The following is a 24,947-nucleotide window of genomic DNA, read 5'->3' as shown; positions in this document are numbered from 1 at the left end:
TGGTGCTTAGCTCTCAGAACTACCACTTATTTCACTGTGAACTACTGGTACTTGTATTTTTGAGGATCTGGTTCCACACAAGCTGCAATGATTAGACACGTTGTGTAGGAATTAAAGTAGGAACTTCTACTTTGTAACATAAAATTTCTTCCCTCAATGGCTCAAAGATAGAAACATAGCATTAGTTTAGTCTGTGTAATGTAATTAATTTTCATCTACAAAGTTTAGTTGGCAATCAGAGGGCAAATAAAAAACTGAAGCACATCTGCTGATTCTTAGAAATAAAATATATTGAGCTGGCTACCTGTGTTACTACGAATTCCAAAGAATCCATGTTTCCAGAAGCACTCTGACCATCCAACAAATGGTTTGCTTCCAAATAATTGATCATCTTTTGCTTTGATTTTTTTCTTTGTTCTTTTGAACTGAATCTATAATAAATCTGTTCAAATGCCTAAAGTAAATGCACCAGTTTCTCTCTTATGTGCTCTAACAATTTCAAAGTTTGATTCACAGCACTGATAATTTTTTAATTTTTGTAAACCATGGAGTCATAGGGTTGGAAGAAGCCTCAGGAGGTCGTCAAGTCCAACCCTGTAAAAAAAGGAAAAGTGTCAGAAATCAATTGTTGAAGGTAGTACACAAAGAGAGAACACTGATTTGCTCCTCCCACGGATCTGTTTAAAAAATTTATTTCTGCTGAAAGGTATATAAAAAAGAAGATAGTATATGATGGCTTCGGTGGTGGGCACTTAGAGAAAGTTATTTATGTGCTAAAACTAAAAATAGGAAAATATGCATAAATACAAAAATACAGATTCATATAAAACTGAAATGTGTCTTCCTCCTCCAACTTTTGTATGCCACTTGTCTTCCTGGGCTTAGCTCTTCAGGGCCAGCATTATGACTTCTTCATCCTTATTTGTATTACAGTAGCACTTTACAGGCACAGAATGGCTACATCTACACTACAGAGATCTTTCAAAAGGAGCTCTTCCAGAAGATCTCTTCCGAAAGAGCTTCTTTTGAAAGATCACAAACACACACAAAAAAGCCAATTGAAAGAGTGATCTGCTCTTTTGAAAGAGACCATCCACGCAGCCCCCACTCTTTCAAAAGAACAGGCCAGGGATCAAAAATGAAGATGGTTCTTTCGAAAGAAGGGCCCTGTGGAGTGTCTACTCATATTTTCTTTTGAAAGAAGCTTTTGAAAGGGGGCGCTCTTCCTAAAATGGGAAAAGAAGACTGATTTCGAAAAGAGCACCACGTTCTTTCAATTTACTTTTGAAAGAATGCTTTGTGTGTGTAGACTCTCCATGAGCTCTTTCAGAAGAGCCCCCTTTTTTCAAAAAACCTTTAAAAAGAACTTGCCAGTGTAGACACAGCCAACATGTGTCCATGTCAGCAACCAAGTCATAGGCAGTTTGGCCTAGTGATTGGAGCAAGAATCCTGCTTACCATTTAAGAGCTGAATCCAACTGTGGTGGGTCCAGGAGAGAGAAGCTCAGGGTTGTAGTAAAGTGTCAAGAGACTAAAGTCTAAGGTAAAGAATTTTTCTGAGCTACCGTCAAAAAATAATGTGAGAGGGGGAGAGTCAGGAAAAAAAGGCCAGCCACAGGATTAACTAGAGTTCCAAGACAGAGCCAAAAGTCTGAACCAGGAGTCAGAAGGCAGGAAGAAGTTAGGGGCTGGAGCAGGAACACGTATAAGCTGAGCAGCAACATAACTAGAGATGGTGGGGACAGGGACATAGACAGGAACAAGTACAGTTGTAGGCTAAGAATGCATTGAACAACTCATGGATTGCTACTGGTAGTGAGCTTAATAGCATCCTGCTGACTCCTTCAGTAATCAGGTGGTGCAGTCGATCAGCCAAAATCTATCAGGGTCAGTTCTGCTTATTAGATTGCTAATAGTGGCTCTCTGCAGGCTGGGCCACTGACAGTATCCCGCACTTCATGGGTGCCACCTAGGCTTTCTGGGATAGTTTGGATGGAAAACATATAGGTTCTGGAACCATGATGATTTCTATTGGCTCCACTGAGTGCTTTTCCAGTCCATCACCCTCTGAGTCCACCAAATAGTAGAGGTTGCCTCAAACTCTCTTGGAGTCTAGGTGTTCCTAGATTTCATATGCCTCTGGCTCTAGACATCTGTGGGGAGGTGGTAGTAGAACTGAGTAGCTAGAGGAGCTTTCAGAAGGGATATATGGAAAACCAAGTGGACCATCGAAGAATCTGACAAGTGGAGGTTAAATACTACATAGTTAATTAATTCCATGATCTTAATTTTGCCTAGGTACTGGTGGTCCAATTTTGCCATAATGTAGACAAAGCCTGGTAGACAACCAGGCTTTGTCTCCTACATAAAGGGTCTGTGCAGCTTGGCATTTTTAGTCAGCCTCATATTTGTATGTCTCCTTGGCAGCTACCAGGTGTTCTGTAAGCTCCTGGTGAACCCAGTGAAGGTGGGCAACTAATTCTGCTGCAGTGGGAAGTAGGGAGTCTGTAGATGCAGCTGAATGGAGGTAAGGCAGGAAATTGTAGTTTGCTTAAGAATGGGCTATGTTAGATGTGCAGCTGGTGGAGTTGTAAGTAGCTCAGTGTTTTGACCATTGGCCTGCTAAACCAAGAGGGCAGGGAAGTGGACATACCAATCTCCTGAGGTCCTTCCAGCTCTATGAGGTGAATATTTCCATATAATGCTGAGTTGTTGCATACAGCTGGAGAAAGACCCACTGGATGTGAATGATAACTGAGAACGAAACAGAGGCCTTGTTAAGGATATGAATTCACTCATTCTGTCTTCCCCCTTGCCTGCTGGTGCTGGCTGAGGAAGTAAGCCATCCCATTCCTAAAAGTTTCCATCAAAACCAGGAGGTAAATTGTAACCCTCACACTGACACTATTCTTGTCAGTAGGCCATCGAACTCCTAAACATGATGTACAAAAACATGGCCCATTTTCTGTGCAGTTGGGAGGGAGTGAATGAAAATAAAGTGTGCCAGCTTGGCGAGGAGATCAACAGTGACAAGGATGATGGCAGCGAGATAGTTCTACAATAAAAATTCAAGAATACCAGGGATCAGGGTCAAGATGAGGTGAGCAGAAGTTTGGTAAGACTGAGTGGTTTGGCACAATGGAAATTCCTCTAACAGCTGAGATCACGTGGATTATCAGTACTCAACCCTGGCCACCAGAAATTCTGTAACACTCTGTCTTAGGTTTTGAAGTAGTCGAAGTGGCTGGCATTTGTGACAACTTTTTAACACTTCGGCTATGTCTACACTTGCCCCCTTCTTTGAAGGGGGCATGGTAATCAGGGTGATGAGAGACTACTAATGAAGTGCTGTGATGCATATGCAGCACTTCACTAGGCAAATTCTCCCCCGCAGCAACTTCGAAAGTGTAAAAATTTTGGCCAGTAAAGGCACTTTGAAGTAGCACAGTGGAGAATTTGCCTAATGAAGTGCTGCATATGCATCGCAGCACTTCATTAGTAACCTCCCATCACCCTGATTACCATGCTCCCATCAAAGAAGGGGGCAAGAGTAGACAAAGCCTTCAAGTCTGAACCAGCTCTCTAGGATAGCAAAAGGCCCTTTCTAAGATAAAGCAGACCATTCTTTAAACAAAACCCTTAGCAGAGCAGAAAATTAGGAGCATCTGGGGTCTTAAAGATCTTAGTAGTTTGACAATTAAAGGTCAAATTCTGCTCTCCATTACAGAAAACAATATTACTGGATGAATGTAATGGAGAGCAGACTTTTATTCTAGTAATCTACTTAACATCAAAATTATTCAGCCTAAAATGAGCCTCTGAAAGTTAGATTATTTGAAATATTTCACTTAACTTTTACAAAATAGACTTCGGTTTAGAACAATACTTGCCCTCTTTCTCCCCAACACTGCTGTGGACTGATAACAAAACATGATGGACTGGAGACTGTCAAAGCAGAAAAACAATGCATTTTCTTAATTACTCTACTGGATGGCAGCAATCTGAGCATTAAATCCCACCACTGTTATTTCATTAAATCTACTATAAAGGCATTTCAGCTCTAGACAACTTCACCAAGCAGTGGAAGGTCAAGAAGATCCTATTCAGGCTCTCCTGTAATTATCACGCATTGTTTGCCAAAACTAAAACTTGACACCATATTGTACTGTACTTTTTTTTTTCTGCTGTGCTGTACATTTAAAAAAATATTTTAAAAATTACACACTGGCCAAAGCCAAGTGAAACTCTGGTGTTTCCAGGTGTATTAGTAAACTGTAACACAGCTGGGAATCATAAAAATCTTCATGATTCTGGGCCTAAGTCAGTCTGGAGCAAATGTAGGGAGGGCCAGATGGTCTGTTTATGTGCCTTGGCAGAGGACATAGGGAACAGTAAATCACTACACAGGCTGCTGTGTGATGTCTTGGGGAGGAAAGGGTTTGAGGAGCCTCTGCTCCCTCTACCACACAGGTAGATGGGAAGCAGATGGGCGAAGTGGGTTATGGGCATAGTTTTGGCTTCACTCCTCATTGTGCAGGCAGAACAGCTATGCTAGGGCACTGTGGCAAGTACAAGGCTGGTGAAATGTGTGACCCCATCAATAGAGCAGAAGGAAATCAAGAAGAATGAAACACATTCTGCTTCCTGACTTGCTCTTGGGGAAGCACAACACTACATGGCCCCCAACCAGGGCTCATGACAAAGTTACTCTTGAATCTTTATGTTTTTATGTAAAAACCAGACACAATCACATGCCTCAGTTACACATCTGATTGTGGCATTTGTTTCTGCAAATTGTCACTGCACATACAAATAGCCACACAACTGCCTGTGCAAGCAGACTAAATTCCATGTACAAGTTAGGTGCCAATTGCATTCACTGTTTCCATCGGTAGTTTTGAAAATTGTCCCTTGGAGATTCATGGTGCAGTCAACATTTACTTATTTTACTTGTGGCAAAACGTACATGGAGATTTGAAGCTGAGAATAAGGCGATACGTTATTGGAATGGGTAAACAGAATATCTTCCGTTTGTTTATTTTTTCACCAGTAAAGTAAAACAAAAACTGTTGTGGTCAGTTTATTCAGCAACAGTAATTTAATCACATTAGTAATAAACAGAAGAACATATAAGTACTAACCATAAGATAACAGTCTCCAGGGCTGATGAGAGACTTCACTGGGCCCTGGTTGGAGCTGGCTCTGGGGCCACGGAAAGGGGTGGGGCCTCAAGCAGAAGGGGCGGGGCTCAGAGCTAGCTTCCCCAGCCAGCCCTTCAGCACCACTGGGCCATAGGGCACATGATTTAAAGGGGTTGGGATTCTGGCTGCTGCATCTGCCAAAGTAGCGGCAGTGGTGGCCAGGAGTCTTGGGCCCTTTTAAGTCTCCAGGCACTGAAGAAGCTACCCCATTTACCCCTATCCCTCGTAGGCGGCTCTGATAGTCTGAGTGTATCCATCATAGGTTCTTATGATGCCCATTACTATAGCAGCTATGTGACCCACACTCCTCAATGAATTTAAAGGTGGAAACACACAAGTATGAATGCAGTGTCAGGTACAGCTTATAGGACAGAAAGGCAGACAAACAATAGAACAATATGGTACTCGCCAAATAGACCTAAAGGAATGAGAAAGAATTTACAAACCAATTGAGGGTAAAAGCTACTAGGAAGAAGAAGCATCTCTGTTAATACATGAGGAAAGGGATGATTGTGGTGACCCAGGAACAGCCAAGGGTGACAGAGAGCAAGCCCGCCCCACATTCACACTGCAGCAGTTCCTGTCCTTCAGAGCTGGCCTGTCTCCCTACTTTAGCCAATCAGCTCTCATGCACCAGCAGGGTCATTCCTACAATGATGGCCCAGCCAACCCCTTTTTGTGGCCCTGACCCCACTGGGCTGTTGGTGAGCCGAGTGACAGGTGGGTGACAGCCTAGGTGGGAGCCTCAGTTCTGCGGCTGATGGCTGAGGTTAAGTCTCTATTTCAATGAAAAAGAGTCCATCTGCATCAATTAATAGTCTAGGTAGTCCAAGCAGTCATAGTTATCCATCAGACTAGCCACTCACCCATAGCTGCGATTTGAGTTCTTGACGAGGGAACCATATGTAACCCACATTATTGGCATGTCTGTCTTCCATTAGTGGTTAAACCATGCATGGAGTTCTGTGAAACTGTTACTTCTTTCAAGCTATGGGTGGAAGCTCTCTCATCCAGCAGCCTCAGGACATGACCAGTGCCAGATGAGAGAATTTGACAGACTGTGAGGGGTCAGTATTGACTAGGAACACTACCAATGCTTTCACTGCTCATTGGGATCTTAGAAGACATTTGGGGTAAACTACAACTAAATAACAGCACAGAACACTGAGAGCCAGGACTCATGGCTGTAAACAAACTTTATGGGACCACAGGAAACTTGGCCACACCTATGATAAGTGGGTTGTCCGGCTAACTAAAATCATGTCAGATTACAGATGCTGCCGGATAAGAGAGAGTGCTGGATCAGAGAGGTTCAACCTGTATTAGGATCTGCTTTTTATTAGCTTGGGCAGTAGAACCACATGCATTTATATCCAGAGGTCCCTGGTTCTATTATCTCTGGGGAATGAATCTGTGACAGCTGCGTATAAAAGCACCTTCTGCAAACATCGCTCCATAGGCAATCATGGTGGAAACAGATAAATTAGAATAATTAAGAAATGAGTTTTTATGTTGCAGTGATAATATGTAAAACACATCATATGTTTTGTGTGGTTTTTGTGTTTCTTTTCTACAGCTTAATGTCGGGGTTAGCAGCCTTGGATGCCAAGACTTCCAGTCGATTAGGTATCATAACGATCACTTACTATCTGTGGACAACATTTGTGGCTGTGGTTGTGGGAATAATTATGGTCTCCATTATCCATCCTGGAGGAGCAGCACAGAAGGAGAACACTGAAGAGAGTGGAAAGCCAATTATGAGTTCTGCAGATGCACTGCTAGACTTAATTCGGTAACTAAATTCACTCTTACTGCTTTCTAAAGGTAACCCATTGCATGTTATATAATTAGGGCCTCACCAAATGGATAACCCTGAAAAATGCATCACAGACAATGTAATCTGGTCTTTTGTGTGCCATTACACTATATTATAGAGACTTCGTGGGGAGACCAGTATCTCTCAGATGGGAGGTCCTGATTCAAAAGTAGATTGTGAGGCCCCAAAAGGTTGTTTCAGAGGGGTCACAGTACTGCCACCTTTACTTCTGTACTGCCTTTAGAGTTGGGTGGCCTGAGGGCAGCAGCCGTTGACCAGGCACTCAGCTCTGAAAGCGGCTCCCTGCCAGCAGCAGTGCAGAAGTAAGGGTAGCAATACTAGTCCATGTCACCCTTACCGCTGCACTGCCGCCTGCAGAGCTGAGTGGCTGGAGAGTGTGCAGAAGTTAGGGTGGCAATACCATGCCATGCATACTCCTATGCTGCTGCTGCTGGTGGCTCTGCCTTCAGAGCTGTGAACCCTGCCAGCAGCCACCACTCTCCAGCTGCCCAGCTCTGAAGAATCCTTCTGTCAGAAGCATCACAGAAGGGTAGCAGCACTGCAACCCCAGAAGTTGGTGTGAAAAAGCCAGGCGTTTTCTGTTCCCTGGCTGGCTGGGAACTGCTGCTCAGTTCAAGTGGCATAGTGCCCTCTGGTGTGCAAAACTGGAACTGCAGCAACTTTCCACCAAAAGTTTGGTTTTTTTTTAAACAAAAAAGTTAAAATATGTGCAGTTCATTAATTATGCACTTGTGCAGAATTATCCCAGGAGTACTCACAGCCTGCAGGGTCACAGGTCCACTGCCCAAATTCCCCAGATCATACTCTCAGCCTCACATGCAGTAGAAAGACAACTTCCACCATATCCAAGTGTGGTTTACTTATTCACTGAACACAATGATGCCATATTTTTTCAGGGATATATCAAACTATAAATATTCAAACAGTCAAAGCCTGAAGTCTTCACACAAGCATCTGAGATGTGTTCACACAAGAGCTTGAAGGAGGTGAAAATTAAGACTGCACTTGCAAGTGGTTATGCCAGAATATAGTGTATGTTTCATGGAGTGAGATATGGCTTGACCCAGAAGGGGAACAGCTTCTCATGTTTTTACAAAACCCGTGGTGCAAGGCAATTGAGCTAACCAAATGAACCTGTCCACAGATGTGCAATTATTTTATAGAAATGTAATGAGATGTAATTGAGCTTAACTTCTGCATCCAGCCAGTAACAGGGCTGTTTTTTGAAAAGGCTGTTTATTATTCCAAACGCTGCTTCATGTGCATCCAGCACAAATAAAACAACATGTATTGAGGAAATAAAACAACTGCTGATTTCCTGTGTGCTATATACTGTGAGTGAAATCCTGGCCCTATTAAAGACAATGCAAAACTCCAGCATATCTGCGAGGAAGTCTGAATTAAATGTAACAGTTTGTCTGGTGGTTTGAGCTAGAAGAGTTGAGCGTGTAGCTCAAAGATATATGGCTTCCTTTCACATCTGGAGACAGACTTTATAGGCCCAGCTTGACATTGCCTCAATTCATTAATTTCCTCTCAACTTATCATCAATTGCATGCATGCACAGTAATTCATACAGGAAGCATCTGGCATCCTGCGAATAAAGGATGCTAATGAACAATGTTACATAACTAAGGTTTTGGCAAGGACTTGTTAAGTATTTTTAATACATTTAAAAAGTACACTTCAAAAGTGCCATGTTGATTGCAATGGGAAGTCACAAAGACCATCAACTCCTTTCATAAACTGCAGCCCACCTAACAGATACATCAATGTCTTTTTTTCCTCCATAACTGTAAACAAGATCACATCCTGCCTGTCACTCAGGCCTACCACCTCGTATCTAGGGCGCCACATCTAACCTAAATCTTGCTGTTTCTTTCTTTACAACGTCTCTAAGATATGGTCATTCCTGTCCATCCACGCAGCTTACTCTCATCCAGGCCCTCATCTTGCATCCTAACCAGGGGCGACTCCCTCTGCCCCAGGCCCTGCTTCCTCTGCACCACCTCTTCCCTGCCCTTGCTCTGCCTCCTTCCCCTCTCACCTCTTCCCCCAACACCTCTCCCAAGTGATGCAGCCCACGGTACTACCAGGGTCGGGGTCCAGCCTCCTCTGCACTGACCACCAGCAGCAGGGGAAGCAGAGCAACCCAGCCCCATTTATCTCTGCTCCTCTGGACACATGACTCTGATTCCTGCTGGTGATTGCAGGGATGGTCCCACCCCTCCACCGAGTGACACGGCCAGGATAGCAGGTGAGCTGAGGCCGCACACCTCCGGTTCTGCCACCACTGCCAGTGAGTGTGGAGGTGCAGACCACTCCTGCTGCTGCCAACCGCCTCCCGCCGCCCCAGTTCCCTGGGCAGCCCAGGGACTCTGGGCCTGCCAGCTGTTGCTTGCCCCTCCTGCCCATGGCCTTGAGGAGCATATGCCCCTAATCCTAACTATGGCAATATTCTTTTCTCTGGCCCTGACAAATGCAGTCTTTCCTCACAGCCATTCAGAATGCTGCAGTAAAGATAATTTTCCTAGCCTGTCACTTTGGCCACATCTTCCCCTCTTAGTGTCACTTCACTGGCTCGCCTTTCTCTGCAGCACCAAACATAAGCTACTTTTCTTCACTTTATCACCTCTCAGCTACTGTCAGGAGGTCAGCTCCCACCTCCAACTGGCCATGATGTCAGGCTTGATCACATAGCCTTTATCATGCACTTTTAAATCTTCAGCTGTCTCTCAATCTTGCGAAGAGCTCTCTATAAACATCTGCAAAGCTACCTTATTATCCTCTTTCAAATCCCTCTTTGCCATGATAACTACAAAAAGGACAATGGTTGGGTCACGGCTGGACAGAGATGGGACTTGCTAATATGCTGACCGGAATTGTCTGATAGTTTTCATGTACTTACCTCTTGGTCCATCAGTATCTATGTTTTTTGTCTTATACTTCAGTTTATAGCACTTTGGGGCAGGACTGTGGTTTTGTTCTGTTTGTACAGCACCTGGCACAATGGAGTGCTGTTCCTTGACTAAGGCTCTTGGGTGTTACAGTAATATATTACATAAATAACTAGTTTTAGCCAGTGGCCTAGAGGAGAAAAGCTCTTGATGTCACTCTTGTTTCTGAGAGAACCATGCAAACCTGATTCTATACTAAATCATTTTTCCGAATCTTTGAATTTCAGGTATTAGAACTCTGAAATGTAGCCATGACAGTTGTGTCAGGATGTCAAAGAACCAAAACCAAACAACAAGATGTGAATAAAAAGTAAATGTAAGACCTACATCTAGAATGTTAGGGCAAGAGATTATATATATATACCTGACTGTAAATTACCTACAAATTATAAAAACAGACAAGAACACAAATTGTAATCTAATCTTGTAAATTGAAAAGTTTTAGAATTATTGGAAAGAGATTGCAGAATTGTCCTCAACTAATGCCATGGCTTTCTTCTTGTCTTACACTACATTATAACTATATATACCATATCTCTAAATGTTATCTGAACAACAGAATTGTTTTTTGCAGCAAACCTGGTACTCTTAAAATGCTTCTACCTAAGAAGGATACACAGGTTCAAATATCATACCTACACCCTCTCAGTAACACCAAACCAAGGCTTTCTCCTTAACAAAAGTTCACATTTTCCTTTTACTACCTCTAAAGACTGGATTTGTTCAGTTGTACTCTCTGCCAATGAAATCCTACCTCTGTCTTCTTCATCACTTTATTAGCTCAGTAAAGAACATCAAACATCTCATTTTAAATAGGGATTCAGAAGAGTAATGAGCCAAGAGAATTAGAAGCTGTCAAAGTCCTTTAGCATCAGTTACAGGACATGAAGCTTTCTGATGACCAGTTCTAAATATAGCATGCTTTAAATGAATTATATGCTTTCGAAGAGCTTGCTGTGTACATTTAACTCCTGTGTAAGAAGAATGTGAAAGGTAGTAGAGTCTGAATTATATGGCTGCAATGATTTTCTGAGATCTTGTCTTCCTGTTTGAATGTTATGAGCGGTGGCACCCACAGTGCAGTTGGGAGAGAGCTGTAGAGTTCAGGGAGATTTTACAATTAAGACTGAAAGATGATGTGCGGAACATGTTCTGAAGCACTGTGATTTCTTGGAATTTCCTATGACACAGAAATCAGGAATATTCAAAGAACGAGCAAACGGAATAGGAGATATACAGAGAACAGGCTTGAACCTGAGATCCTGAGAACTACCACACCTTCCATTTTTGAAGATGGGAAGGGATGAGTTAAAATCCCTGGATCTGAAATAGTACCTGTGTTTTTTTCTTACAGAGCCAAAAATGGAAGATGACTATTTTCTGGATTAGATGGCAAAAATCAAAGTGGCAAAAGTCTCATAAGAACTGGTCTTAACATACAATTTTATGATAACTGTCAAAATTGTGGTACCTGAACCCTAGTGGTACTTTGGCCTTAAACCTGCTTTCTTAACTCTCACTTAAACCTAATCTATCCTGACTCAAACAGCCATCAAGAAAAGACCCAGAGGGCAATCTAGTCCATCCTCATACCAGTGCCAGAACTCTTCTCAGTATAGCTCTCCCTCTTTCTTTTCCACTGTAGGGCTACTGAGGAACAACTGGAATAAGTGATTCATAAGACAAATGCAAGTCTGTAACTGCATAGGAGAGGCTGACAAGACTGGTATTTCTGGTCAGGTCTGTGCTACAGACTTCTGCCAGCATAGCTATCTTGGTAAGGGGTGTAATAAGGTATAATTTGTGACAGAGATAGCAGGGTCAGTAAAAGCTCCTGGCAGATTGTTATACTAGCAAAACCGTGCTTTTACTTTTACAGCTTATTTTACTTGAGAAGTTAGAATAAACTATGAGAGGAAAAGCACAGCTTTGCTATTGCAAATTATTTCCAGACTAGGAATGCTCTGTCAGGATAGTACAGCGGTATAGCTATACTGCAAAGCATGCCTACTGCAGACCTGGCCTGTCTCTTTTGATGTAATTTTATTGCAAGTTTCAGATATGTACTCATTAACACCCTATTACTTTAATGTTTCTGATGCAAATTCTGAATGGCATCTGGGAGTATGTTTTCTTTCTTTCATACTTAGACTGTGAGCTCTTTGGGGCAGGGAATATCTTTATATATTGTCCAGCTAACAGACTTACACAGCCCCAACACCATAGTATTTGAGTACCTCACAGTCTTTAATGGATGTATTCTCACAACACCACAGTGAGGTAGGGAGGTACTATTGGCTGTCTTTTACAGCTTGAATAATATGGCATAGAGAGTAAGTGAGTTGCCAGAGATAATACTGGAACCCTGTGGAGGAGAAAGGAATCTTCTGTGTTTGTATAGCACCCAGCACAACTGGGCTGAGGACTGGGGCTCCTAAGCATTATCTCAATACAAATTAATAATAATAATGATGATTTAAGATAGTCTGAGAAATAAGGCTGTTCAGCGTGTTCTTTCCATATTAGTTACAAGATGTGATCGTTTGGGATGAAATTTGTTATGACCGCCAGAAAATATGAATGGAAAATTATCAGTTAATTTTGAGTTATGCAAAAGCAGAGGGGAAAAGTATCCACATTTTAAAGATTCAGATTTTGAGTGTTTTTTTGGTTTTTTTTTTTTCGCTTTGATAACTCAAAAATGGGACAGCTTTTCAGTTATTACTTCCAGTGCTGTGTGTATAAATTAGATGGTTTAAATGTTATCTTAACTGCAAACTGCAGTTAGCTGCAAACATGAATTAATTATAGGTACACTTATTTGTGCTTGCAAAATTGGAAGTCAGATTGAAGTCCACTTAAAGGTGAACTGCCATGCCAAAAAAGAGAAGTATTGCCTTAGTTGCTGACTGATGCATAAAGAAGGCTTCCAAAGAGATTTTGTTTTTAATTAATTTTGTCTAAACTTTTTTTTTCTGTTTCTTTGTTAAGATTCAGAATATCAGGTCTTGACTTGCCTTTGCTTGTTGGAAGAATGGAGAATTATAGAGAAAGTGACAGTGTGAAAGCAGGGCTGCAGTTTTCCATGAGATTTGTTTGACTTCATAAAAACTGTATTAACACAAACTTCTGGAAAATGGTTGAGAGAAAATCTCTGTAAAAATCCCCTCTCCTTCAGCTGAGAACTGGGAAAATACAGATGAAGGACAGCTGAGAGAGTAGGGTGATAGCCTCACACCTGTGCAGCTTAGGTGCAATTCCCTGTTCGCCCATAGATTTACTACATGACCTTCGACAAGTCATTTAGGATCTCTGTCCCTCAGTTCCCATCTATAAAATGGGGCTAATAAATGTCCACCTCATAGGGGTTTTGTGAGGTTCAATTAATTAAAGATTGTGGGAGGCTTAAATACTAATACTAAAAATAAGACTGAAACCATCTTAATTGGCTGATATTTGAGCTCTCATTCTAACTCCCAGCCCTCCAGCAAAAATGAGTTTGTCAGGACTTGAAATTCCTGATCTAAAGTATGAAATACCTAGAAGAAAAAAATAGAGGACATGTAAGCAGGAGGATTTAGAATTTATGAGGCTACCTTTATGCATTACAAAAAGGAGTAACAAGTGGCAGAGGTTTACAGGTCAACTTTAGGCCATCAGAGCCTGATTTTGATGTGGCACACTATTCTAGAGAGGACAGCAATCTAGTCTGAGTTTTGAAGTGTTTGGTTTTGAGACAATACATTTCAAAACATTCCAAGTTCTTTTTGAAAATGACGTAGATCACTGTTTTCCTTAAAGAAATAAGTACGAGTGATCCACTGTTGGGTGTTTCACTTTTTCCTCTCAGTGCATCATTCCAGCTAAGTGTGCATTTGTCTGGCTGTGTGCAAGGTTTGAGCCAAAGCAAACACAGCATTCTGAAGCCAGCCCTTTCTCCATCATGCTTCTTTGAACTTTGTAATCATTAATTGTGTACAACATACATCTATCAATGCATCTGTCCAACAGCTGGCACACAGTTCAATAATTTAAGTATTAGGACCATATATTCACTAAACTAGCTGCATAAAAATTCGCAAAAAATTTGGATATGAAGTCTCAAATACAAAATATCAATCTTGAGTCCTGTGTTTAAATCAGCAGTTACTATACATGCCACATTCTGTTGTCACTATCATATACTTTCACGTACAAAGTTAAATCATTTTGCCATTGAAATCACAGGATCTTTGTCCCATAATATTAAAAAACTGTCAATGATTTTGAGTCCTAGACTTATTTATAGGCTGCCTCCCGATTTTGCATGGAAGGCTGAATATGTCTGCAAATTTCTGCATGCAGCTATCCGTTAACTGACTGCAAACACAGAATCTGTATGCACTTTTATCCCTGTTCAAGTCTAAATAGACATTGTGATAGAATCTTGCTCGAAATCAGGAAATAAAACAACTCATTAAATACACTGAGGGTCAATTCTACATTGCTCTATACTGATGGGCAAATTCAGTGAAATCACTGTAGTTTGCCAGGGAGGGTAAGGTAGTGCAGACTTTACCCCCAAAGGCTGAGAAATGCTGCTAATTTAATTGTAAAAAGGGTTCATCTACAGCCAAGTCTGAGGTGTAGTTTTCAGCTTGGGGTATATGTAGGAATTCCAATTTTGGTTAATCTAAAACATTAAAAATAGAAGTGCAGCAGTGTCAGCACAAACAAGCAGACAGGCCATCTGCCTTCACTATCATCCCAACCAAGGCCACCATTGGATGGCTACGCCTAACAATTGCCCGCAGATTACACCTTCAGCTCAAGTATAAATGTACCTTCTGTCAGACTGGGCAAGCTGACTCAAGAGAGAGGGTTTACATAATTAGTTTTTAACAGGATATAAGTAATTTAGGGTGGGATCTGTTGCCTGGTCAGCCCTGAGGACTTTTGAAAAGCTGACACTTCCAAGCTAAAGATGTTAATAGAGTTGACAGAAATGTTTTCTTTAAATGCGACAGGAGAACACTTGCTTTCTTAATACATACTGTAGTTTGGAGAAAGACAAAGTTGTACAGAACAAGGAAAAAACCCACAAATATGTTTACAGTGGGAGCTGAACAGAATGCTAATAAAAGTTGGCATCTACAATAAGATTGTTAGAGCCCATTAAGACACCAACAGGATTAAGCTATGACTAAGCTTTTTTATATAATGACACACTATCATGAGTCACTGGCATGGAAATGGATGTGTACCTGTAATAGAAATACCTGTTAACTCTATCGTACTGCAAACTACCATATAGCATTCATTTCAGACCCACTATAACTCTGCCTTCCCCTGTCTTGAAAAAGAAGCAGGGGTTGTCTCCCAAAATCCCCGGGGCATTTACAGAAGCCAGGCCCATCTGAACAGATCCCTGATGAATATGCAGTATCTCTCAGCTCTTTGAGAGCACAGTGCCTGAAGGAGTCATGCAGCTGTGGAGTGGGTACGAGAATGGTGATTATATGCTGCAGGTAGCACGTTTGCCTTCTCCCAGGCCATGCAGCCTTCACAGGGCCTCTACAGGGAGGGAACAGTGTTGTGAAGGTGTAACTGCCAGGAGAGCCCACAGACTTACCCAGTCGCTGGGCAAGGAAGGGAGGCTGGCTCCACACTCCTGGAAGGAGCAGGGCCTTGGGTGGAAGAGGGCAGGGCAGCTGGGCATCAGCACCACCCCTTCCTCCAGCCAGTGCCCTGTAGAGCATGCTGTCCAGGGCTCCACAGAACACCACATAGTGCACTGGTGGCAATTGCCAAAGCCTTGGGCCCGTCTGTGTCACTGGGCCCCAGGGCAATTATCCACCTTTGACAGCTAGCCTGGTCACTACCAAGCTGTTCCTCATCTCCTGCTCACCGGCCTTTTTATTTATGGAGATGAAAAAGGTGCATAGAGCTGCAGCTGGGCAGGCTGGTAAATTAACAGTACCCAAGATGGATTAAAAGTGCAAACATTGTCAGAGATAAAGAAACTCGTTTACTGAATAGCCTTGTCATGCCAGGACCCTGATGAAAATGAGCTATGTCTTTGCTGAAGGTATCCCAATGAGTCATCACTCAGGTCAGTCCATCTTCCCACTCACCTAGCACCTTTATGGATTCTCCTAGAAGGGTAATATTGCTTTCTCTCAGAAATGTTTCCTGTCATCTTACCTACCTGAACCTAGTTTTTTCTAAGGCTATGATGAGGAAGTTCACTCCTCACTGAAACCAAAATAATGTGTGACACTGTTCCTAATGCAGAAGAAAGGGTCATGCTTCAGGGCAGGACATTTAAGTGGACGTACATACTGCTCTGATCTGGAGAGAAGCAGGCAAAGCACAGTTGGATCCATTTGGCTGAGCCCTGATGAGTGAGGTTTATATTGTGTTGGTGTCTTGTACCCCAGTATTGAGGAATTCTGGTCCTTTCTGTTGAAGGTGGGAGAGGAGGGGTGGTGATATTATCTAATAGGAATGGACAATAGAGATGATCACTGATGTTCAACTCTTAACTTCCCATGGGCACTGAATGGCTGATTTATTTTATCATGGTAGGCCATATTGTGCCCTGGCTTTCACAAATATAAATCTAAGCCAACTCCATCAACACCAGTGGAGTAATTCATATTTACAATGATATGACTGAGCACAGGATTGGGCCCGCTGTGAGGAAATTACAGTACAGTCAAAAGTCAACGGAGTTATTTCAACTGTTCACCAGTAGAACAAAGGGCAGAATTTGGTCCATTTAGTTTGGACACATATTTAGTAAAATCTCATTCTGTGAGCAAGGTAGTGGTGGAAAGGTAAGGGTGGTGTCATTTGATTAGTAATAACCCACAAAATTTCATTGGTCTCTTTCTTTCTGTGGTATAGCAGCAGGACTCACTTGTCCATCATCTGTGAACTTCAGATCCTCCAGTTGGTGGAAATATTAATAATACGTCACTGGAACGGAGCTGAATTGGGTGTCACTCAAACACAGTGGTACAGAATATGACTCACTAAAAACAATTATGTAAATTTATTTCCATCAAGAATCATGCCACTGGGGTTCCAGATACAGTTACTTCCAAAAAAATTAATCCCACATTACTTTAAGCTTCTCATATTATTATTTTTACATCCCACCTGTGGTCCATGGAGGCCAAGAGTTATGTTAGGAGCTTTTGAAATAATTTAAGCATCTAGCTTTATTTATTAAACAAATGTGGCAACAGCAACAAGTAGTTCAGCGTAATTAACTGTTATTTGGTGAGCACTGACCATGTGTTTGATTCTGCTTGTCATAATGAAAGACACAGTGCCTGCTGCCTTGAGAAAGCTACAGTCTCATGCCCCAGATCCACATTGGTAGATCGTTATGCCTAATTCCAGCCAGAGTTTCATTGAGGTCAGTGAGGCTCTGCTGCAGGGTCCATGGATCAGACCGTAGGATTGTGACCATAAAGACGGCAAAGAGCACACTGAGGGACTGGGAGGTTGGGATATCTTCTCACTTTAACTTTTGTAATTTTTTGAGTTAAAGCAATGTGCTGGGGGCTGAGCTACACAAAACCCCCTGCAGCCGTAAACATTCCTTAAGGGGGAATTTAGCTCAGTCAGGAGCCCATGAAACCCTGGCTGCTGAGGAAGTCCTGTGGCAAGGGATCTGTATAATTGCTCCTGCCCCAAAGGTCATGGAACACTCACAGATGTAGAGGACTAAAGCCCCGGAAGTTCCATGGTGAAAAAATTTAAACCCTACTTCCCCAATTAAAAAACTCTCAGGAGACCGAAGAAGCAGAAACTTGCAGTTTCCTGCCCACACTTGAGAAAACTCAATGTATAGTAGTAGAATGTGTCTCTAAAGCTGGAGTTTGAAGTTTCTTTGGAGATCTGATCTTGCCAACAAATACTCGCATTCATCTTTCCTGACTATATGCCATGGTGATATACACTTTAGCATTATTCCTTGTTGGTTCATGATTACCTTTTGTGAATGGTGCTTTTGAAATTTTTTAATTAAGAACACTGAACTTTTGGCCAATGTTGGATTTTTCCAAGCCAAGTAAACCAGCTTTAAAAAAAAGATTTCTGGAAAACACATTCAAGTCAACTCCCTTGCACTAGATGATTTGGGTGGCTTTAGCAAAGCCAGTCTCAAAGAGTGGCCAGAACAGATGACAATATATTATATAATATTGGAAGAATTCCAGACTACAGTATTATGAGAACGGGTTGTAATTCCCACAGGATAAAGAGTCATAAAGAAATAAAATGCTTTAATCCTCCCTGAATTTGGCTAACATTTAATCTAGCTACTAAACATATTTCCTTTCTCCAGCAGTCTGAATTTAATCTTAATGCTTTTAATTAGAACTACAGTATTGAAGCAGGAGACAGAAGGGACTAGAAATTCAAACATCACTGAAAGTTACAGGCTATATGTTTGGTTCATATTCAGAGCAGAAAAAAAATCCTCAGTGAGAATCCATCTTTGCAAATTAATTCTCCATCCCATAGCACATTATAATTTAATCACAGCAAGAATATTTCACACTTCTATAGTGGCTCTAGCAGATCCAATTGCAAAACAAACATGAATTAACATTGACTGTCTACCAATCTGAGGGTAGAATCCTCCAGTGGCGGGGGGGAATAATTTGGGAGTGGTGTGTTCTTTTAAGGGCTTCCCTCTCTGCACCACTGCCACACCAGCCTTTCCTAGATCCAGCAACTACGGCTCAAGTAATTTCTGATCTGAGCAAGGCCCTTGGAGAGCTGGGGGAAGTCACTGTCAGAATCTGATGTGAAGCTGATGTTTTGCTGGATGTTGTTGTCTGTATATTCAAGGGTGAAAGTAAGCTGGTGTGCTCGGGTGTGGTGCACCTGTAAGAGATTAGACAGCTGGGGGTAGGGCTCTGTAGGTTGCCAGCACCCTGAGTAGTATAGCCACAGTGTAGCCAGGCTCCAGCCCTGGTACTTGGGCAACCAGGCAGCATGGTAGCTGCACTCCCAGCTCTGAGCTGCCCACACACCTCAGTCTCTGGCCCTGAGCCTCCACACACCCCACAACCCCCTGCCCCAACTCCTGTAACCCCCCACAACCCAACTTGATCCATGCATCCCTCACATCCTCAACCCCTGCCATGAGCACCCGCCCCCATTCTCCCGCCCACCTGGTCCCACCATAACTACCGGTCCTGCCACCTCTGTGAGATGCAGCCACGGTCATGGGGTCCCACCACCTGCCCACTAACACCTCTGTGACCACAGCTGCTCCAGCCCAGTGCATCTGGCCACTGCTGGAGTTCACCAGCAAGGGCTGGTTAACCAGTAAGCAAACCAGTAAGCTTCATGCTTACCAGTAGGCTTACCAGTTAACATCTCTACTCTTCTACTCTCTCAGCAATGGTGATGGATGAAACTCCCAATTCGCATTTGTCCAAAAGACACTGCCTTGCTTGGAAAAAAACTCATAAACATTAAAATAGTGACCATTTCTAAGGGACTGGGCATCTCTTGTCTAGATTCTTTTTATTAGGAATCAGATCCTCATTTTGAAAAGCAGTCTATTCTTGGTAAAGGGCACAGATGTCAGAGCCTGCCCTGCTTATATCGTAATGGAATTGACAGAAGCATGGCAGAAAGTATTATTGTTAAGCATTAGTATGTGTATTATAGAAGTGCCTAGAAGTCCATGGAGGTCCCACTTTGCAGGGTGCTGTCCTGAAAAGTTTATAATCTATAAAGACCTCACAGGAGTAGGTGAAAGGAATTATTATTATTATATTAAATGAGAGTCAACAGTGTAACATTGTTGCACAAAAAGAAAGAAAGAAAGAAAACTCATTCTGAGATGTATTATCAGGAGTGTTGTAAACAGGGCTGCCCTGGAGTCTCCTGGCCGCAGCAGCAATCTCCCAGGGCTCATCTACACTGGCCCCCTCCTTCGAAGGGGGCCTGTAAATGAGCCCGCTTGGTGAATAGCAAGGAGGTGCTGTGCTGCATATGCAGCACCTCATTAGCCTAATTCTCACCACTTGAAATCTGTTGCCCTGGCAAGCAGTTGTAAGGGAACTTTGAAGTAGTGTGGGTACTTCAAAGTGCCTGCGGCTAGACTGCTTTCCGTCGCTTTGAAGTTAGCAACTGTGAAGTCCGCGCAGCAAGAATTAGGCTGATGAGATGCTGCATGTGCAGCGTAGTACCATACTGCTATGCACTGAGTGGGCTTGTTTACATGCCCCCTTTGAAGGAGGGGGCTGGTATAGATGAGCCCCCAGTGTGTATGGAAAGCAACTCTAGAGGTGTTAATAGAATACTTTAAGAAAATGACATCACATAATATTGAGGGGAAAAAAACTCCCAGAATAGCTTCAGTCAGAGCTGGCAACAAACACAAGAAGTAATTGTGTCCAGCCATGGGCACTGCATTTCAGGAAAGATGTGGAGAAACTGGAGAAAGTTCAGAGAAGAGCAACAAAAATTATTAAAGGTCTAGAAAACCTCCTGTAAGGGAAGATTGAAAAAATGGTGTTTGTTAGTCTTGAGATGGGGAGACTGAGAGGGGATGTGATAACAGTTTCTAACTACATACAGGAAGGAAGAAGAGAAATTGTTGTCCTTAACCTCTGGCCACAAGACAAGAAGCAATGGGCTTAAATTGCAACTAGGACAGTTTAGGTTACATATTAGAAAAAACTTCCTGTCAGGGTGGTTAAGCGCTGGAATAAATTGGTTAGGGAGACTCTTGAATTTACATTATTGGAGATTTTGAAGAGCAGGTTAAACAAACGTTATCTGGGATGGTCTAGATTAGAGGAGGGCAAACTATGGGCGACATCTGGCCTGTCAGACCTTTCAGTCTGCCCCACCCACCCAGCTCCCATCAGGGAGTGGAGCTGGGACACCCTTGCCAGGAGAAGCCAGCTGGCTCCCGGGCAATGCAGCGAGCACAGGCAGCCAGCCCACAGCCTTTCTCCTGATGCCTCTCCTCTGGTGCTCTGGATGGCATAGAAGAGGATGGGCAGGGGCGAGGAGCATGAGGGCAAGGAGCAGAGGTGTCTGGATGGGGTTGGGGTCCTAGGGGTAAAGAGCTGTGGGGGGGCGGTGGATAGAGGTCAGGAGTCCCAGAGGGAGTTGATGGTCAGTGGAGGGGGCAGAAGGAGCAGGATGAATGGCAGGGGCCAGGCCACACCTGGCTGCTTTGGTGAGGCACAGCCTACCCCAGGAAGGGGGACCAGATCACAACAGTAAAATATCAGGACACACTGAGGTGCTGCTGGCCCCACACTCCACCCAGGCTCTGCCCCTGCCCCAGGTCCCTCCCCCTTCCTACTTGCTGTCCCGTGTCCCTCTTCATTCCCCACCCACTTCAGCCTTGCTGCACCTCATAAGTCCTCCACCTGCCCCTCCTTCCCTTACTTCCCTGCCAGACCCCCTTCTGCAATGAAACCCACGCTTGCCTGCTCATTTCTCTGCCCCCTGCCTGCTGCTTGCTTGCCACTCCCCTCCTCACCCCAGCTGGCTGCTGACAGGCTGCTCACTTCCGCTCCCACACTGGCTCACCGCTCACCACCTCACCCGCTCTGCCTACTGCTCTTCTCGCCACTTGTCTTCTCACACCTACCACTCCACACCCACTCGTCTCCTCAGCTCCTGAGCCCACAGCTCATCACATCCTCATCTCTCCACTCAGTACTCTCATCTCCTCGTGCCTCTCTCTGCCACCACCTCCTCACCCGAGTATCAGGACAGAAGGCATCCTGATCATACACCAGTCAGAACACAGGACAAAGGGTTAAGTATTGGGACAGTTCCAATTGTATCACAACATCTGGTCACCCTATCCCCAGCCTTCCCAACCTACAATCTCCTTAATCGATGTGGCCCTCAAGCCAAAAAAGTTTGCCTATCCCTAGTCTAGATAATACTTGGTCCTGCCAAGAGCGCAGGGGACTGGACTAGATGACCTCTTGGGGTCCCATCCAGTTATGCAATTCTGTAATTATTCCCCCCAAAGAACCAGAAAGAATCAGAGTGAGTTACTGCAGCTTATACAAGAAGTTTATGGCACAGTCAGGAATTGAATCCAGATTGCCTGAACCCCACCAGGTATTCAGAACTGTGTCTTCTCCTTTCAGCTTGGTGGACTTGGTTCTCCACTGTTATGCCTTTTGTAGCCATTTACACTGTGCAGAACAATAAAGAAATGCTATGAGAGCAGAGTCTTTTCTATCTTCTGGGCACATTGCACAAGGAATATGGCAGTGAACACTGAGGCCCTTCAAGGATAACTAAATAGCCCTGTGACAGTGATTCTTTTATGTATTTCTTTCCAGGAACATGTTTCCAGCCAATCTTGTGGAAGCCACATTCAAACAGGTGAGTGTCTGCACTGATGTACAGAGAAGCCACCTTCAGATAATGCATGCAGTGAAAAAAATTAAGCAAAACTTGACATTATGGTACCCTGTATTGGTTCATATAATCTCAGTACCTGCAGGGATGTTCCTGGACCAGAGAGCTGAGAAGGAAGGCAAGCTGGAGCCTGTATCATCTGGCAGCCCTGGGGGGCTGGAGCTGGTGTCACCAGCAACCTTGTGAGGGGAAGCCATGTGGGGCCAGAGCCAGCTTCCCCAGTAGCCTTGCAGAGCTGGAACTGGCTACCCCCATTAGCCCCATGGAACTGGGGCTGGAGACACATCTCCCAGCAGCCTCATGTTGGGGGAGGCAGAGTGGGTGGGAGCCCCCATGGCAGTGTGGGATCTACAGGACCTTAGTTTAAAATTTGCTTTAAAATATTTCATTTTGTCTGTTGCTGAAGATTATAAAAGAATCCTTGCACAGATGTTTAAATGCACAATCTGAGTATTCATCTTCAGCCCTAAAAGTTTGGACTTTCAGACATACAGTTTTTCAAAATAAATCCTTCCAAAGTCCATACTTGCCCTGTCCTTTCTGTCCATCCTGGCTCTCCTTCCACCCTCCTGGTGAAGGGAGTCAAGCAGGGTGAGAACATCCATTTCCCCTCCTGGACTCTGCACCCCAACCCTCTTCCCCAGGTCACAGCCACCTCCTCCATCCAAACTCCCTCTCAGACCCTAGATCCCTTACTGCACCCCAGTAACCTACTCTGAGCTCCCTTCTGCATCCAACCTCCTCCCAAGCCCTGCACCTCTCCTACAGCCTCTCCTACATGCACACGCATATCCCCTCCTGGACTCTACATCCCTTAAGACTTGGCCTTAAAGGGACAACACCCCTTTTCTTCCAGATAGCTGGACAAATGAGCGTCCCTTTCTTTTCTTTTGACTATTTGATGAACTAGTTTTAAGAGAACCCTCCACCAAAATCATTACCTTATTAAGATATAAAATTATTTGTTATGCCTAAAATCTTTGGAAACATTTTTTAAAGTTGGTGAAATTTCTTAAAAGTGTCTATTGTTATGGAGATCACACAAAGTAAATTAGTGTTTCCTTGGCAGCCATCGGGGTGGGGAGGGGAGGAAGGGGGCAGTTGCCCCGAGGTCTGGAGATTTAAAAGGGTCTGGGGCTCTGGGCTGCCTCCTCTGCTACTGCAACAGAAATGGCATCTGGACCCTGGGGTCCTTTAAATCACTGCAGGAGTCCTACATGGCACAGTCCAAGGGATGCTGAAGGCTGGCTGGAAGAGGGGTGGAGTAGTCCAGGTGGTGCAGACAGATGGCTGGGGAGGCATGGCATGGTACAGGTAGTGCAAAGGGCTGTCTGTCCCAGCCCTGGCACTTCCATTCAAGGCCCCATGCCTTTCATGGGACCAGCGCTAAGCCCCCCAACATAACCCAGGGCTTGACAAAGTCTTGTTCCAGACTTGAATGTTCCCCTTTTTGTAAAAGCAATGAATATTGTTATGAACACCCTAGAGCTCTGTGACGGATTAATTTAAAATAATGTCTTTGTTTCCGTGAGTTAAATATGTAATAATCTAGAATGATTACTTTATGAAAGCTTAAGAGTACATTTAAAATACAAAATCAGCTTAGCAATACTGATTGAGAAAATGTAAAACAGAGAAGAGCTGCACCATGTAGTCCATAATATTTAATGTTGTATTCTGCAGGATAGCTGACTTGCCCTTACTACAAAGTTTTTGCAAATAAATCTCCAAAAACCTTTTGGGTATATCAAAAACCTGTGGCAGACATTTTGTATTCCTAAATGTTGTGCTTTTAATTAGGTACCTTCTGCATGTGCAGTCTTCATAATCTGGCATGCAGTGGAAAAGAGGTTTCATTGAAGGATAAAGGTTTTTCAAATGTCATTGGCTTCATTTGGGTTCAGGGATTTGGCTGGAAGGGAGTGAGGTAGCAGCAGGCGGTGGGGGGATGAAGAGAGAAGGGAGACAATGGGGAGTGAAGGGAGCCTGGAGTGGAGCTGAGGTGGAGTATGGCTGGGTCACAAGCTGGGGAGCCAGGCTCCCTGAGTGACAGCTGCAGCCCATCTCCCATGGTTTTTCCACTGACTTCAGTGTGCTTTGTGTTAGACCCAGAGTAAGTAATCGCTTTGCTATATAGGAGTGTAATCAGAATCATTCAGCTATTTACTAATCACTTGTTTTTAGGTGAGAGTTGGAGTGGGAGTCCAGCATGGGTTTCACATCTTACCAGCTGTTTGGCAATAGATACTTTCATGTTTTCAAATTTTTAAATGCTTCCGTACCGTATGTTGATGGGCACAGTATAAATCACACAGTGCTAGACCCTGAGAGACGCGGCACCTTCAAGAGCTGTTGCAAGAGCTCTGTACTTCTGAGGTTCAGGCCTTAAATAATTAATATCTAACAAGCTCTGCTTATGATTTATGGCCAGGTGTAGATTAAAATATCCATGTGTCTAAATCACAGTAATGGAGACCAGACCATTCACAAGTGCTGAAGGCGCATAGTGATGAGGCACGTACTAACGTGTCACTTTCA

General features: G+C 43.5%; 1 protein-coding gene across 1 annotated transcript in view; it reads left to right on the top strand.

Moving 5' to 3' along the window:
- SLC1A7 (solute carrier family 1 member 7) overlaps positions 1–24,947 on the top strand; it is a 78,742-nt gene that overhangs the window by 23,011 nt on the left and 30,784 nt on the right. The window contains exons 3-4 of the mRNA XM_075002352.1: positions 6,778–6,993; positions 22,331–22,373. Of these exons, the coding sequence (XP_074858453.1) occupies positions 6,778–6,993; positions 22,331–22,373 (259 nt within the window). The remainder of the gene's footprint in view (positions 1–6,777; positions 6,994–22,330; positions 22,374–24,947) is intronic.

Source organism: Carettochelys insculpta, chromosome 9 (genome assembly GCF_033958435.1).
Source record: "Carettochelys insculpta isolate YL-2023 chromosome 9, ASM3395843v1, whole genome shotgun sequence".
Classification (NCBI taxonomy): domain Eukaryota; kingdom Metazoa; phylum Chordata; order Testudines; family Carettochelyidae; genus Carettochelys; species Carettochelys insculpta.
The sequence above is the reverse complement of the archived record's forward strand: the minus strand, read 5'-3'. Positions and strand labels throughout refer to the sequence as shown.